This window comes from Larus michahellis, chromosome 9 (assembly GCF_964199755.1).
Source record: "Larus michahellis chromosome 9, bLarMic1.1, whole genome shotgun sequence".
In the NCBI taxonomy this organism is placed as follows: domain Eukaryota; kingdom Metazoa; phylum Chordata; class Aves; order Charadriiformes; family Laridae; genus Larus; species Larus michahellis.
The window spans coordinates 33,292,089-33,310,614 of record NC_133904.1 but is presented as its reverse complement, the minus strand read 5'-3'; the positions used below and the strand labels follow the sequence as shown (position 1 = coordinate 33,310,614).

Here is an 18,526-nt window from a genome sequence, read left to right as displayed (position 1 = left end):
ATGGACTCAGGTTGTTCCAGGGGAGGTTTAGATTAGATATTAGGAAGGATTTCTTCACTGAAAGGGTTATCAAGCATTGGAAGAGGCTGGCCAGGGACGAGGTGGAGTCACCATCCCTGGAGGTATTTAAAAGACATGTAGATGTGGTGCTGAGGGACATGGTTTAGTGGTGGACTTGGCAGGGTGAGATGAGCAGTTGGATTCGATGATCTTAAAGGTCTTTTTCAACCTAAATGATTCTATGGTTGTAAGTATGTGAAGTACAGACTTATAAAACAATTGATAGAAACTCTTTGGGCCATAATAGCTATGCTCTACATTACTAAGTTTAGGGAAAGAAAAAATAAAAATACCGCAAAGACATGTCTGCCACTGGGTTTGTGGTTGGATCCTTTTAAGCTGTTTGTTTTCATGTTATACTGAGAATTTTACATTGATAGTAGCTGGGTCCTGTGTGTCTCTATCAAAACATATGGAACAAAAGATTGTAGTTTTGGAACAAAAGGTGATAGTTGAGTATAAAAAGATTTGAGATGGAAATTACAGTTTGATTAGGGATTTTGTTTAACAACGGAGAAGAAATACTGGTCATAACTGAAGATAGTTATTGTCTGGTTACTTAAGGCATGCATTTCATACCTCCCTAGCATTTGAAAAGCATAAGCAACTGAGAAAATTAATATTAATAGGAGAACTAGATTTTAAAGTTAAAAAATAGTTTTGACTGCTTCTTTATTCTCTGGCTGCAAATAGTGGAGAAAAATGTTGAAGTGGTTCTATTCTTTTACTTTCATGCTATCTTATAGCATCTCCTAAATAAGGTCTGTTTTAAATCTGAATTATCGTCTAAATAATATAATTAATTCAACATAAATTAAACAGTAATATTTTTTCTTTATGATCTCCTTTTAAAAGGATATTAATTTGCTTCAATGAATGAAGATAATAAGGTTAATAGTTTAATGTTCCTCAGTTGATATCAGCTGCTTTTTCTATTACCTTTTTTCAGTTTTTGATTATAAATTGGCTAACCCCTGGTGTATAATTCCAGAAATCATCCCTTCAATGTATCCAAAGCTATTTACTTAGACTCATCTTTTATTATTCCCACTGCCACAGTCTAATTATTGTAGTGAAAGATTGAACACAGAATAGTTTGGGGCTTTGATCAGTCTTCATATAAATTTCAATAATGAGAGTAAAAGGTTTGCGGTTTTCTGAGATAATTTGCTCCCTCCAGACACACAGTGCTATTACAAAATGCAGATCTTTTTTGGATGCTGTGTGAGACCTCTGACAGAATTTGTGTGGGTTCGTGACATCTCTGGAAGCAAAATTCTTTTTTCAGACCAATAAAGAGTAATTTGATATTGTTAAATATGTCGGAGAAACTATATAATGCTGTACATTTTTCCTTAAATTTTCACTTCATTTTCCCCCATCGGTCTAATTGTATTACAAGTTTCTACATCAGCATTTTCAGAGTCGACTAAGAATACGTAATGGGTTTGCTAGCATTTCTCTCTTTCTGAAAAAATATACTAACTGTCAGTCAAACAAATAAAACAAACCATAATCCTTGTTATTCTATTACTATCGGTGCTAACTCCCTTTGGAGATAAATAGAAAAGCAGCTGGAGTCTGAGGATATTTTGTAATCTTATAAATTGAAATTTAAATGCCTCAAGGAGGAAATTTCCGAAATAATTGTGACAGAAGATAAGTCCCAGCTTTTGGCAAAATTTTATTAGAATTACTTGTTCCAGATCATTGTCTGATGCCTGCGTGAATTAAGAAAATGGCAGCACTGCCATGTAGAGAAATAGCTGGGGTTTTTTTTCATCTTGATAAATTCTTCTGAAAGTGCTCTGTCATCAGTGTTATCAGGTGTGACATACACAGGGACACTATCAAATTAAAAATCATGAGCCTTTAGCTGATGCCAGTTTATTTTAAATTATGTGGTTTTTATTTTTCCTACTAATGACATCTCAATTTATGTAACTGAACATTTACATTTTTTTACTGAACATGAGTATTAGTTAGGTATTTAATTTTGTTTGGCTTTTGTTTTTTCTCACTGGGCTAGGCAGTTTAAAAAAAAGACTTGGTGACTCTCTGGTCCCCTTTACTGTCACGTGCTAAAGAACTTTTGCTGTATTTTGATGATGAACCATGAGCAGAAATATTAATTTGTTTAAACTTAGTGACTCCCAGTTGCACATAATAGTAACCAGTGCATTCCCAGCCATTTGCAAAAGCTAATACTGGTATGTTATGCTAAAAATTGGTCTAATAAGGTTTTAAGAATACTTTGTTCTTAAGGTCCACTGGTAGCTCGGAGATGAGAAGATACAACCTAGGTGGGTATCAAACAGCACATGCACAAGTTGAGACAGCACGAAGGCAATAAACCTCACAAAGTACGCAAAGTTTTTGCAAACAGTTCATGCGATGAAGGTTGATTTTTTCATAGATACTGTGAATAGCAGACTCATTTAAGACAAAAGAAATAGCAGATCCCATTTCCACATGCCATCGCTCTACGGCTGTGCAAGCTCGGTGCAGTTTTGTATGCGGGGAGTAAATCAGAAGCATCGCAGGAATATTTTGCACTGGATCAACTCCATAAGCCTGCTGGTATGAATGGCACTCTGAGAGGCAATTTCATAGTTAAAGAGTAGAATAAGATAAGTGATATTAGTAATTTCTGTGGATCCATCTGTTTTTCTGGACTGTGCAGAGGCACCCCCTGTATCTGTGCCCGTGTGTGTGCTAGGAAGAGGATGAGACAGCCAGCGGGAGGAGAGGGACCAGAGAGCCCTGGGAGCAGCTGGAGGCAACTGGCTGTAGAGTTAAATAAGATTCTTCTGGTGACACCAAAAATGCAGGGAGGGGAGCAGTGTTAGCTGTGAACCTTTCACCATCTGATTTTTTTTTTCCAGTGGCCTGTAGGGCATCTCCCGCAGTCACAGGAGGCATTCCTCCCCCCTTTCCATTTGTGTGATGGGAAGTCATTCTGTGTTCAGGTTTTCAGAGCACCTCAACTGATTTCTTGGCGTGATCTGTTACAATTTTACTTAAAGGTCTGACTAATGAAGAAGGATCTAAAATGTGCAAATTTGGTAAACAGGAAAGCAGGACTGGAAGGCAGGGTGTACTTGATGATAAACAGACAAAATCCTCTGGAAAAACAGAATGGCAGGAAGAACAAACGCAAGGTGCCACACTCAGGCTCCAGCCATCAATGGCATCAACCAGAAAGGGGACAACGAGCAAAAGATCATTAGGAAAAGAGCTGGGCATTTTGGTGGTTGGCAAGGAAAATGTGTTACGCTGCCATGAAAAAGGCGAAGCAGTAGTGGAGCCTGCGGGAGATGTGAAATGATCCTTCTGCTGTACTCCACGCTTTAAAGATCTCCGCTGAAGCTGCGTAGTGAGTTTTGAGCAGTGCACAGAGAAGCGTGTGTGAGCACGTGTGCAGGGGGAGCAGTGAGAGATATCAGAAGGCACATGACAGATTGAAATAATAAGGTCTGTTTATTCTGAAGTAGACTAAAGTGCCAAATGCCAGAAAAATGAGTGGGAATAACCAGACCATGATGGATGGGACTGAAGAAGTGATTTATTTTGTAACGAGAAAGAGGCATTAGAAGAAAACCTCTCCAGTAGTGATGGTGAAGCACTAGAACAGATTTTCTGGGGAAGCCGTGAATTTCTTACTGGTAGCTTTTAAGATGAGTTTTCACTCACATCTGTCAGGAATTGCATAGGTAAAGTTGATCTTGCCATTTTCTTGGCTGTACCACACTGTACAGCAGCTGTCTGTGGGCATATGTAATAAAGTCACAGTGATAAAAAGAGATTTTGAAAATAGAGGAACTTAACTTCTTAGCAAAAACTTAATATAAATGATGGTTTTCAACGCCATCACCTATAGGAACCATATATCTAGGGATCTCTGACAACATCTGCTGTGTTACAAACAAGGCATATACTTTTTTTTGCATAATTGCATCAAAAATCTGATCTCCAGCATTACTAAACTCAGAAATTCTGGAACTGGAAAATTTTGCATTGCCTTTCAAATGGAATTTTGAGTAACATTAGGCTAAGAATATTTCAAATTGTTATTTGCGTTTTTTTGTTTGTTTGTTTTTGAATCTTCATATTTCGTTTTTCCAAGACACGTGGAAATAAGACACATGGAAATAAGCAGGAGAGATTATTATTTCTTCGTTAGTGTTTTCTCTTAATACTGGGACAGATTTACATTTCAGTTATTCAGCTTCTAAATCACGTGGAGGCACTTAAGTAATGAAAATACTGTCCTATGCCTGGCGCATCAGGTGCTTCATTTCACTTGGCCCTTCCTTCGGTGCTGTGACACTTCCCTCCCCCAGCTCTCTGCTGCCCACCTTCCAGCCTTTTACAGTTAAGATACAGGTCTGTGGTATAACAGAAATCAAAGGGGTCGTAATGAAACGGCTGAAGGAAAGCAGTAGAATCTACTTCTAATTCATTAGTTTCATGGATGTGCAAAGTCTATTCAAGTTGTTTTCAATTCATAAGGCTTGTTATTGTTTGTTCTTTCTCTGCCTTAGAAGACTCCAACAACGTTAGAAGTGTGTCACATTGCTTAGGCCCAAAAGTGTGGAACAGCTTTTAATGGGAAAGAAAATGTTTTTTGAAAACTAGAAAACTGAGCAGTGAAATAAATTGAGCCTCAAAAAGTGATTGAAATCTCCAAGTCAATATACAAAAGGCATCCAAAGACTTGTGAAGTCTGACAGAATCTCTTTAGTTTGAGGTGTCTTTCATTTTGCATCAGGGCTTACATTTTTAAAAAATAGAAGAAAGCAGTGCTGTCAGGTGAAGCGGGTTTGAAAGCAGGCTGCCTGTTCATGAAAGCCTGAAATTGTGCACAACTCTAGATAATACGTCTTCAGCAGATAACTGAAATAATACATTTCCTAAATTGGTTGCATTAAGCAATTACTGATACTGTAGTGGAAACCATATAATTTTCTTCCTTCCTTGTAGCCTCAGCGCCGTGTCACGTTTCACCTCCCAGATGGCTCCCAGGAAAGCTGCAGCGACAGTGGGCTCGGAGACCACGAACCCACGAGCGGTGCTGGCACGTCGCACCCTCTGCCCCTCGGCTTCCCCCAGGAGGAGTACTACGAGCAAGCTTCGCCCAACAGCCGGACAGAAGGAGATGGCAACTCGGACCCTGAGTCCAGTAAGTGATGAACTCCGGTCATCTTAGTTGTTAAATCATTTCAGTGTCAAAACTCGGCTTCTTTCTCAGGCAGTTATTAAAACTGAAAGTTGATTTGAATGTGGCCAGAGAAGCCCTACCTTTCTAAAAGTGCTGTCTGACCATTGGAAATGAAACACTCTTGAGCTGTAAAGAGTTTATGGATGACCTGGTATTTTTATATATCTGCAGTGCTATACACACAGGAGCTTTCTGATGAGGTTAACACTGTTGCCCTTATGGTCATAAATACTGTGCTTGAGGGAGTTTGTGCTTTTTAATGTGTTTCCCTCTCCAACACTACTGCACGTTGTAGTTCAACAGGAAGAACTTCCGCATGATGAGTAGGTCTGTGAAGACATTGCAGTCTCCAGAAATCAGGGTTTCTCGATTTGTCTTTCGAGAGCAGCTATGGTACGTAGTGATAATCTCAAAAGAGTATGTCATCTTACTTCTGCCATTCTTCTGCCATTACTTCTGCTAGCTTCTTATGACATTGAAAACAGGCAAAATCAAGGTGAACGCAGGACCACGCTAGATCTATGGATGCTGGTATTGCTTTCTCTGCCGTGATGTGATAGCCAGTTAGAGGCTCCACTGTACTTTAGTCAATTGTTAATTGTCCGGGGGCTCTTTATCTGGATTAAGTTGAACCCTGCCATTGATAAAGAGACACCTGAATGTGCGTAAGCCTCTAAGGCCTTGTTAGCAGCCTAATAAGTGATTTGAAAATACATCTGTTCTGGGCAAAACTTGCCCCAAAAGGTGTATTTCAGCTGCTTTAGTGTATCATGAAGAATGAATTAGTAAGTCCTATGCACTTGAAATAGCTCTGGGAGAAGGTGGTTACATCTCTGCACTGGCAAATACAGCATCCAGCAGAGAGCATTGCCTCCGAGTGGAGCTGGCTCTGAGAAATTCAGCCTGGCTCTTGGAAATCACACTGCTGCCCCAGACTGGAGTCTGAGGGGCTTGTCTTCACCGATGAGGTCTGTTCTCCCTTTTTCTTTTAGTTCATAAACTATTAACTGAGGATCCTCAGTTTCAGACTTTTTAAAATTTGTAAATATTTATGGTTCCTGAAATAATGCCAGAATATTATTTTTCTGAGCTGGTAGACAGCTGACAAGAATCATCAGAGGTTTTCAAAGTTGTGTTGAAAACATTATTCATCATTTGCTTTTGTTTATCTTTATGTCTTTGAGGCTGTAATGTACCCTTAAGAGCATTCTAGGCAGTCAATCTGAATTCTTCACAGAATGAGGCTACAAATACACCCTCAAAGAAAGAAAATATCGAGTTATATGTTGCATTTGCTGCTTTTACTAGGCATACTCATGATCTGAACTTGCTTTCCAGCTCTCTTTTGTTGTTTGTAACTCTGATATTTATGCTTTACTGAAGTGAGCGCGATGTACATGATATCAGTATTTGGGTCCTTTTGTGCAGAGCGTGTGGGACAGGACCTGGGGTGTGAGGAGTTGTTAAAACAGGCACACGGAGCCTGTCTTGCCATTTACAAAGAGGCTCAGATTTTGGATTTACCACTGCTTTTTGAGCCTAGTTTTTGCAATTTCAGAAGAAATATGCATCATGACTCTTCTAGAATGTTGCCCTAAAAGTAATACAGCTTTGACATCTGAATATCATTGACACATATCACTGTGTGGAGACTAAGCAGGCATCTGATGTCTTTTCAAGTGTGAAGTTGAAGAAAGTTTAATCACCTGTCTAATTACCTGACAGTCAGTTTTAAACTTGAAATCATGGTTTAATTAGCATTTATGTTATGGGAAGATTTTTTTTTTGCCCTTCTAACTTGTATCTTATTGAAACAGTTTAATTGACACAATATAGCGTGATGCTTACAGTGCGGAAAGCTTAGTTCGCAGTCCTTTTTAGTGTTTTATGCTCATATTAATGGCAGCATCTAGTGGCAGAAAAAAAAGCAGATACAATAAAGTGTCTGTTGTGTGCTCTCATATGTCTAAGTAGAAAAGAAGGGGAAGACCCACAGTATATTTTTATTCGGTATGTTGCTACAATGTGACTTACTGTAGCTGTAAAATATCTTGTGTGCTGATCTATGGCAGTGTTCAGCCTGACGTTCATTTTGTTCACTTGTGCACATGCGTGACACAGTCAATAGTGAAGTAGTGAAAACCGTTCTGGATTGATAGTTTCTTCTACAAACATGCTGCTAGATTTTTGATTGTTCCTTTCTTCGTCTAATTTGGAAAGTCTTTCTATTCTTGTTTCATGGGCCAAAATGTTGTTAATGTGGAAAGAGAAAGGAATTAAATGGTCAGATAATCTGAGTAGAATTCATACAACAGAATAAACATGGCCTTCATTCTGTCTCAAGATCTTTAGTATCTGACCTGTCTTAATCTGAAACATTGTCTAAAACATTAAGCCTGATTAATCATCTGATGGTGATTTAGTTCAACTTTGCCTACCAAGGAGACGTAGAATTGGGATGAAACAACTTCAGTAATGTCTAGAGCTACTGAGACGTTAAGTGGCTTATGAAAGCTGATGACAGATGCCACATCACACAGGGTTATATTCAAAAGTGTTTTCTCACCCTTGTTTTTCCTGAATACAGTCGTTAGGTTTTATTTGTTTCTGTAATATTGAAAATGATTGTGTTTTGGAAACACTCCACTTATTAGCAATAGCAAAGCATTTATTACAAAACAGTGAAAAAGATGAGCATAACTTAAAATAACAAAAGCTGAGAAATATTGTTGAGAGAAAGCCTTAATAATTCACATCCAATATAGGACTGAAGCAAGGGGAAAAGAATAACTAACAATACAGTGGTTAGAAAACTAGGAAGAATTTATGTGTACACCTTTAAAATTAATTGACTGTATTAATTAAAATTAGAAACAGGCTATTTAAAATGATTTGTCTTCTTTTACTTTGGTCGCCTCCTCAAAAAAAGCGTAATGTGCAGTGTGGTAGATGCGTCATAAGGAAGAGATGCCAATAAACTGTCACACTAAGTAAACAGTAACATAAAAATGCATGTAGGTTTGTAGAGAACATTATCCTTAAGTAACAGCGCTAATGCACACAGTATTCATATATTTTCTGCTCATAAATTGCTCAAACTCATACGGATACTCCAATAACTCCCTATGCTAAGGATTTTAACCATAACACCTTTTTTTTTCCCCCTCCCCTCTCTTCCCCCACCTCCCTGCATTATGTTGAAACACAAAACACACTACAAACATTGACAAAAAGTAACAAATTCTCTTTGGATAAACTTCCCTAGCAAACTGTCTCTCAATGGTGCCCACATAGTGCCTATAAGCAGTGACGTTGAATGAAGGGCTTGAAAGGTACATGTTAACCCCAATTACGCTTGGTTATTTAATACATGTGTAACATATTAATGACAAATTTTCATGCTTCACCTGGTTTTATAGCCTTATCAAAATAATCTGGCTATTTTTTTTTTCCTCTAGAGAATAAAATCATTTTTCTTACTTTTATTTGAAGAAGGTAGAATATGCCCAGTTTGGCCAAGAAATTGGGCAGAGGAAGAGGAATATGATTGCAGCTTTGGAGTGGGTGGAGGGTGAAGCCAGAAAACCTGAAAGTAATCTGCAATTAAATTACTGTAATTATTTTGTATAAAAAAAAAGTAATTATAAACAAAGCCAGTTGAAAATTAAAGGACTAGTTAATGAGGCAAATCACACTGAGATTTCAGGGTTTCAAATAGGAGAAAACTAGCATCCTAAGGAGAGGGGGTCTCCATAAGGATATTTAACATGAATTAGTGACTGACATGCCAAGAAAGTTGTCTTAACAATGAGAAGGTGTAGAGCTAAGGAAAGAATGGCCAAAAGGTGAGCTGATAGACACTGCAGCTCCGTGGTCACTCCAAGCTGGTGTTGCCAGAGGTGTCTATGGCTGCTTGTTTGTATCTCCCAATTGCACCTTCTCTTGTTGCAGCACAGGCATTTGTAGAGCTGCTTGGGTGAACTGGATAGAAGAATTCATCTGGGTTCAACCTGACATGTTGTGGGGTGGGGAAATGTTATTTTTAAACAGATCAATTCCCCAATTCCAATCGTTACATGAGGCACTACTTGTGGACAGCAGACAAGTGAATGAGTAGCTGGGGCAAAGCTTATGCTGGCTTTAAGTGATCATCAGACTTCAAGAGAATTAGTTTTAAGAAGAATTAAGACTGTAATCTGTGGTATAGTCACATAAGAAGGAGGTTTGCAGCAAGGATGACATCTGTTCCTGATTAAAGATAGCATATATTTCTTCCCCAAAATTAAAAGAACACTTTCACCTTGCCTTAATTTTTGATAAGGATGATGTTGATGGGAGCAAAGACAGGCTGATGAAGAATGATGGTAGTGGAACTAAGAGTCAGAGCAGGTTCAGTGCATTCATGTGGGGGAGAGGAGATAATCTTCCTCCCAGGATATCAAAACTGATAGTGTTTTCCTTATTTTTTTGTAGTTCCAAGAGACGAGGTCCAAGAAACAAAAGCACTTGGTCAGGCTTTGCTACTGGAGACCATTTACAGGAGAGAAACGAAGATATAAGTAAACATAAAACAATAAATGGTATCGTAGATTTCCCAAGAATACTAATAGATTACCTCTATTATCTCACTTCAATTACATGTATTTTTAATATTTGGGGATACATGTCTAGTTAGTCTAGATAGATATAAGAACTAATAACTATTATTTTGACATTAAGGTGGAGCATTATTAATTAAGAAGGAAAAGACACAGATTAATACAAGAATGGAAAAATCTCAATCATGATCTTCATTAATGAGTTTGGCATTAAAAAGCAGGAACGTGTCAATGAAATATTCTGCTATCTCAAAGCCAAACATCACTGAAAATATAGAGGAGGAGGTGTGTATGACACAAGAATTGGATTTTGCTAAGGATTTGGAGTAATAGCAGCAGGATGAAATCTAATAGTGGAGAGTCTTTCTCATAGAAGCGGGTGTATGTAACTAGGCTATAAATCACCAGCTCAAAATGACATAAAGAAAAAAAACAACTGAGTATTACAAAGATAAACTATAAATCACCAGTACCCAATGTGCTTGTGAAAAAATCCTGGGTTACTCCTAGGACAGGAAAAAAAATGAAAGGAAAAAAAAAACCAAGGCATTGATGATACCATAACTGGCTTATTATGAATAGTGTTGGCTTCCCACATTAAAGAAAGGTGAACTCACTTGAGAAACAGGCATAAAGAAATATTATTAATAACAAGGGAGTGGAATGCCTATATATACAGAAAAAGGAATGAATATTGGCTTGTTTAAACCGCAAGATGAAGGCTGGCTGGGGATTAGGACTGCTCTCAAGTAATAGCAGAGAATGGGAGCCAAAATGAAGCGCTGGGTTGCGTCACAGGCCAATGAAGGGGTGCTATCTGTAAACCAGCTGAGGCCAGAAATTTGGGGATTTCAAATGAGATCAGTGAGGAAGTACAGACGCAGGGACCGAGAATGCTAACTGGTGTTAAGGAGAAACTCAATGCGTTTATGAGAGGGCAAATAAATTGCCCTCCATAATAGCAGCAAATCCAGTCTGTGATCTAAGAGGTCCCTTTTCTATGTTGGTAACATAAAAGCTGTCAAGGACCGTGTTTGTTGTCTCAGTCTTGTGCGAGCCCTCGGCTCCCAGTCCTGGCACTGGCCGGGAGCACGTGCCACATCCCCGGCCATGGGGCCGTGCTGCCTCCTCAGTGACCGCATGTGGGGGCCTCAAAATCTCCTTGATGGCATGGTGAAGAAGAAGAGGTCAGTGCTGCACACTGAGGGCAGACAGATGAAGGAAGGAAGCTCGCTCTCCCTGGGGAAAATGGCTGCATTTTTTGCCATGCTGACTTGTCTGATAATCAGAAACTCTACAGTTGCTGAAATATCTCTTTAAACATCGTCAATAAGACTGCTCTGGCAGCTGGACTTCAGACCTCATGCTGGGGCAGAAGAAAAACTAAAACTACAAAGTTTTAAGTATCTTATTCCCAGTCCAAAAACTGGGGCTTGGGGTGCTTGCCAGCAGATACGATTTTTTTTTTTCAATTGGTGTTTTCATTTTTTTGTTCTCTGCTTGTGTGCCTTTACTTCCACAATAAGGTTGAAATACAACAGTAATATTTTAATTCTGTTGTTGCTGAGCTATAAACACACTATAGCACTTAGGTCTAATTTGAGAAAAAGAGGGAGACGCCGTCATTAGTTAAAGTTAATAAATCTTGGTCTGAAATACATCCCAGCCTGCCACATCTGCCCGTTGGGTCCCTTTGCTTCTACTGTATGGGGTTTTTCTATCCCCACGACTGAATGCTAATAATTAATTCAGAAAGTGCTGAGGTAATTAATCTTTCTGAGGCAGTAGAGTTTGATTGATCTTCTACCTTTAATCAAATTAGCTTGTACGTAGGTGGGAGAATGTAATGGCTGACTACGGTACTGTACCACTTTGTGAAATGCCAGCCTTTTCGATGACCTCCCGAGAGCGTGCCCATGAATCACGTATATGTAAACCACCACAGCAATCATTAAGTGGCTGTTTGATTTAAAAGATGGGGAACTGGCAGAGATCAAAATCAGGATATGCTCAACATTCACATTTTAAAGTATGTCTCCTTTAGAAGTGCGGCTTTATATCTGCATGGCATATGTTTGAGGGCATTGAATGTCACAGGGCTGGCAACTGTGCGGATTTTCCAGATGTTTTAGCTATCCTTTTCTAAAATGAAATGTCTAGTCATAAGCACATACAGTGAAGCAAGCCAACAGAAACTCCTATCAAACCAAACGTTACGATACTCTTGATTTGTTGATGCCTGGAGATTGGAGAGGGGGGAAGAGGTCAGATTGGAGAGGTGAATTTACAATGACACAGATGAGTGGCTTTTGCAAGCGGATTTTTTACTTGTACCTAAGAGGATACAGATTGCCCATTCAGAAATAATTCCATGATTTGGTAATTTGATCCCTGAGTGCCTGACTGTTATTAAGGCAGCTGACACAAAGGGGAAAAAGTGGACAAAGCAAATTCAATGATAAAATGCAAAATAAAAAAGATTGTACTGCTTGGACCCTGACAGTCAAACACAGCACTATAAACACAGACACTGATTTTTCAAATCCTATACTTTCTGCGAATAAGGAATGCTCTCTATAAATTCTTCTAAAAGTAAATTTTAGATGTTTTATTGTTGATATTGGAATATAATGCCTTGATGCACGTTTTCTACTGTACAACGAAAAGTAAGATAAAAGCAAGTTTTCCAGGATGCGCCATCTTCTTTCATGCAAAATCAATGGAGATTGATGGGGAAAATCAGTGGGGAAAATCTGTTGGATTGTCTACGTACTGGGATGAAGTAATTCAGGCAATAACAATGTGTTTGTGAATGCCATCTAATGTTATTCTTGACTGAAGTTTATAATAGAAGTTACTCTGTATAAAAAGATTAGAAAGAATAGTTCCACCTTGCAGTTTAGAAATCAGTCATTTCTTGCAAAATAATCAGGAAGGCTTTAAAGTGTTTGTTTTGGGGGGTTTTTAATAATAAATGAGATCTGACATCTATAAACAGTGATTTAGTGGCAGATGTTCTGTGATATATATTTATGTTATCACTTAAGCTGACATGGTAATGGATAATCCCATTTTTTTTCTGTTTGAGGTTTATGAAAGTTTTAAAATATATCGCTATAGCAAGCAGCCTGGTGGGGCAGAGGTGGATAGAGAGCAAATTTCTTCCCTCTACTTTTTCACACTCCTTTTAGATCTGACTAGCTGTCATATTTGCGGTAAATAGAGGCCCTGAAGTTTGGCTGGATAAATGGAATCTAATTTGGAGCACTCTGTATCCAGGAGTGTATTAGGGCTTTGATGGGTTACGATAGCTTGAAAAGCCACAAAGGGCACAGATTAAAATGGAAAGTTTATCTGGAGCGTATGAAAGCTGAAGTCATTGATAGAGTTCCCTTCTGGTGACAGCTTTGAAGATGAGTGTATCCTACATATCTTAAATCTAGTTATGGATGAGATAGAAGTTTATCACGGGGAAGCAGACCTCTGCGAGCAGAGCAATCCCTTATCTTGTCCACCCGGTTTGCAGACGACAAGTGTGAAGCCCGGGCACAAGTGCCAGGTGGCAGCGGGAGCCCGGGGTGGCAAAGTCACCCTGCTCCAGCAAGGCTTCCGTCAGAGGGAAGCGGTGCCCGCCTCTTGACAATAAGCCTTTCTCTGCTTCTCATTTTTATTGGGACACCCACACAGTAAGATAAACTTCATATAACGCTTCTGTTTTTATTACTTATGAGCCACAAAGCAATTCATTTTATGTCCTTCATCTGTCTGTCTGTTTTGTCTCAAGCTTTTACTTCTTTATTTTAAGAACAGGATAACACTCATGATGCAATTTGTTGTTTTGTTGGGTTTTTTTTTCAAGTCAAGCTGATCAGTGGCACTAGGAGAAGCTTTTAGCAATATGAAATATTAAGGTGTTTGTTAGCATCTAGTTCCTGTTTTAAAACAGAAATGTAGAAAAAAAATTGGGGGGGTATTCTATGTAACTTAAGCCCTGTGAAAAATTGCATGATTATAATTTCATTTGAAGCATCATAATTTATTACTTGACTTCACTGTGATTAATGAAAAATATATCAGGAAATATGTTTAATGACTTCTGCAGCTACCAGTCTGTCTTAGAAATTAAACGGAAGAATTGTATTTATTGAACAAAGAAGATTCCCAACTGACAGTACGCCTAAGTCACAACATTTGCTGAGTCAAATCTCATCAACTCAATAAATGTAGTGATTGTTGTCCTTGTTTGTGTAGAGATGTGGGCATCCTTTGATCTGATGTTTTCCTTTCAACTGGACTTTTGACAGGGAAATAGGATCCAATCTTGAGTATGCATTAGGGACAACTAGAATTTTTGTTCCGAAAAGCTCATGTCCATACATATATTCCTGAATAAGGGAGGTATTTTTGCCTTTACTCTTCAATTATCTTTTAGTCTTCTGGAAAAGCAGCATGTTTTTTTTTTAAACTGCTCTTTCTTTATTTTTTGAGATTGTATAATCTGCGTTGTGATCCTTTTTTTTTTCTGGCTACTTTTCAAACCTCAGCTTTGCTGTGGTAAGGTCAAGGGAAGGCTCGTAAACCCTGGCACAGGCTCCGCTTCAGAGGAACACGGGGCCAGTGTCCTTGATACATGTTGTTGATCCACCTACTATAACACCAGCTTTTCTTGAAACCTGCTGGTCATGATATTATATACTCATTCTGGAAAATAAAATCTATTTGTCTGGGTTGAGCTGGAGAGACCTAGGCAGAATATTTACGATGATACTTTTGGATTTGTATTACATCAGAGGTGGAGGTTCTCACCTTTGTGTTTAATACCAATAAATAATGTTGCTGGTTTGTAGTTAGCGTCAGGATTTTGTATGGGTTGTGTTTTATTCAGAATGCTGTGTGATTCGATACTTTTGTTATGAAACCAAGTGACATTCTAATTGTTGGTACATGTTTTCAGAATCAACTCTGACTCTGTACATTGCTGATTTCAGTAATGCCAAAAGCTCCGATCTCATGTATCCCTTTCATAATTCTCATCCTGCTTTCACGCTGTCTTGGTTATTTGTACATATCCATTCCCATGTTTCAGTTTGAATTAGGTTGTAAACTCTCTGGATTACAGACAGAAATTTTGCTACGTATTTGTGGGGCTCTGAGCACAATGTGGCTGTTATGCTCATTTTATGCTCCCAGTACAATTGCAGTAAAAATGTTCACTAACGCTTGTATAATAGAAGTGGAGCTGATCTATACAAATAACATATACTGTGCTAGCAATGCTGCTAAGTCGTATCAGGTTTTTCTGTTTTCATTTCATCCCATAAAAATAAATAGTTTGCTTGACTTGTATTGGATTCCCAAAGTTCAATCACACTGTGAATGATGATGTGAATTGTGTATCTCATCATGTTGCGAAAAGGCAGGAGCCGCGTGTGGACGAGGAGATGTGCTGGTGCTGCTGGGCAGTGCTGTGGTGGGCCAGCATCGTGCTGGTTTAATTTGCAGAGTCGCCAGATCGACTGTTTTGTGGAGGTTCTTGCAATATGAAGTTAGTTTAACCTTACTGTATAAGGTGTCTGCCGAATATTCATCTGCATCTGTGCACTTTAATAACACCAATTTGCTGATCGTATTTAACAAATGCTTTTGTGTTCCTCAGATTCGTGTTACTTCGGTCAGGGTGAGCAGCGCTGTTACATCCTGAATAGCTTGGCTTGGATGGGGCAGTAGGGTGGGAGAGTGAGGTGGAATAGTACTTAACAGCATCTTCCCTTTTTCCTGCTTTGTGCTTTGAAAAAGCCATTGCTTTCTGCCAAGCCTTGCTGCCAAGCAGCACTTGTTGCAACGATTGTCCTTGCAATGCTTAAAGCTCTATTTAAAGCCTTGGTGCGTCAAATTAAAGTTATTTTAAAATAATAATAGGAAGCAAGAACTGATCCAGCTAAAATGCTTTTTCCAGGATAAGGACATGGCTAGCTGATTCTATATGGTCTTCTGTACTTAAATTCCTCTAATCCAAAATAACTCTGATTCTTGGAAATATCAGGAAGAACAATGACACTGTTTCAATAGCTGTTCTTCTATCCGGTTATCTGGACTGATGTTCCAAAACCAGTGTCCCGGAAGATGTATCCTCTATAGGATGACACATTATGAAGTCTAGCCCTCACCTAATACTTTAAAAGAAGGCAAGCGTTTCTCTACCAAGAAAGACTTTACGCATGTCACATACTAATCGCACACCAAAGAACTGTTGAGGAGAAGACAGACAACCTCTGCCTCTCCTCCTCAGGAGTAGTACATGTAAAGAAAAACAGTGGCAATAAAGGGAAATAGGAATGGTGAGAGAAAGCACTTTGAAAAGTGTAAAAGCAAAAAATGTTTTTATCTTATTACAACTGATATTAAAGCTTTTCTTTATACCCATGCTCATTTTTTTACTGGGGATCAAATATCAGTGATTACAGATTCTGCTGGGGTGGAGCTCTCATACGTCTGTCTCTAAAATTATATTCTTATTTCTCTTTTTTGTGAAGATCACAAGAATCTCTTTCCATCGACCCATTATCAGTCAGCATTGCTCTGACCTACTCCAATACTGGAGCGTGTTCACAGCATTGTGAAAAAGATGTATGCCAGAGAGGATCTTTAAATAAAACAGGTCCTTTACCTTTTGTTGCTATGTCCTGTGAATGGAATAGCATTTGGTTATGTCTGTCTGTGGGGTCTGAGTACGATAACTAGGAGTTTAGATGATTCAAGTTTTGTAAAGAATATTATCAGATAAGTAGTCAGTTTTGGATATTGAACTATCCAGTTTTCCATTTAAGGATTCATAATTACAAGATGTTTAGCTGTTGGAAAAAGGATAAGGCCCTTTCTCCTCAATTTTATTTTGTATATCTTTGTTTACATCTGCTAAGCTACAGAAGGATTTCGAAAGTGCAGTACTATGAATTATTGTGGGGTTGGAAAAGGACAATTCTTTTTTTTTTTCTTTTCTTTTTTTTTTTTTTCTCCTTCCCCCTGAAATCTTCTGATTTTTTGATACAGCAGGGCTATTTCTCTGGAGGGAGTTTGTGTGGGGATCATTGTATGACTCCTGGCCCTTAATTTGTGTCAGAATGCAGCAGATTGCCAAATATGTGTCACAGCTTCAGAAATGTGACTCTCTCTGTCATCCTATAACTGGTACAATAGAAGAAAGCACCAAGGAAAGAGCTGTGACATTAGTAGGGCTTCCTTTGCTGCTGGTATCAGCTAATATTATAGTTAGTAGGGCTCTAACATTAACACTTAACTGCTCAATAACCCTAATGAGTACACTTGGTTTATTTGAAGCTGCCTGCCTCTGTAAGAAGAAGGCGGACTCACTAAATCTTAATGCAGTAGGAGATTTTCTGTCTTTGAGCTAAGACGAAGCATGGATAGGGAGGCCTTCAAGGAGCATTTCCTGAGAGTGTTTGTTTCTAGCAGAGACCGTGCTGTGACAGGAGTCTCACAATCAGAGCTCTTTGCACAGAGCCCCAGTGGTTGAAAGCAAAGAGAGGAAAAGAAGGAATCACAGCGCATAATTAAAATTGCCAAGGAGACCACTGTCCACATCGTGATAATTTAGTTCACTGACATAAAAATTAAAGACTCTGATAGACAATACTACCACAAACTCCAAGAGAAGCAAGGAGCAGGGAAAAGAAGAAAATGCCTTATCCTAGTTCCTGGGTTAGGAGTGAATCATTGTAAGGAGTTCAAAACTTAAGATACTAATATAGAATCATCATAGAATGGTTTGGGTTGGAAGGCACCTTAAAGATCATCTAGTTCCAACCCCCCTGCCCTGGGCAGGGACACCTCCCACCAGACCAGGTTGCTCCAAGCCCCGTCCAGCCTGGCCTTGAACCCCTCCAGGGATGGGGCAGCCACAGCTTCTCTGGGCAACCTGGGCCAGGGGCTCACCACCCTCACAGCAAAGAATTTCTTCCTCATATCTCATCTAAATCTCCCCTCTTCCAGTTTAAAGCCTTTACCCCTCATCCTATTGCTACATTCCCTGATCCAGAGTCCCTCCCCAGCTTTCCTGGAGCCCCTTTAGGTACTGGAAGGGGCTCTAAGGTCTCTCCAGATCCTTCTCTTCTCCAGGCTGAACACGCCCAACTCTCTCAGCCTGTCTTCATATGAGAGGGGCTCCAGCCCTCTGATCATCTTCGTGGCCTCCTGTGGACTTGCATCCAACAGGTCCATGTCCTTCTTATGTTGGCGGCCCCAGAGCTGGATGCAGTACTCCAGGTGAGGTCTCACCAGAGTGGAGTAGAGGGGCAGAATCCCCTCCCTCACCCCACTGGCCATGCTGCTTTTGATGCAGCCCAGGATATACTTGGCTTTCTGGGCTGTAAGCGTGCATTGCTGCCTCATGTTGAGCTTCTCCTATAGCCACTAATGATGTCTTAATAAAAAACTCCCTCATAATTCTTTCTTTATGCTTTTTACAAATACTGAATTTTAGGATTTGTTTTCCCATACTTACACAGAAACATCATTCTGCTTTGTACGTTCATCATTAACCTCTGTTATCAACTTTGTGTTTCTAATCTAGTGAGTTCAAGAGAAATTATAATACAAGTTAGCAGATGTTTTTCTGTTTTGTATAATA

General features: G+C 39.2%; 1 protein-coding gene across 4 annotated transcripts in view; it reads left to right on the top strand.

Annotated features, from left to right (window-relative positions):
• The window catches only part of PCDH11X (protocadherin 11 X-linked), a 520,173-nt gene that overhangs the window by 376,553 nt on the left and 125,094 nt on the right, over positions 1 to 18,526 (top strand). For all 4 annotated transcript variants that reach the window (XM_074602025.1, XM_074602026.1, XM_074602024.1 and 1 more), the window contains one exon: positions 5,044 to 5,242. In XM_074602025.1, the coding sequence (XP_074458126.1) occupies positions 5,044 to 5,242 (199 nt within the window). The remainder of the gene's footprint in view (positions 1 to 5,043; positions 5,243 to 18,526) is intronic.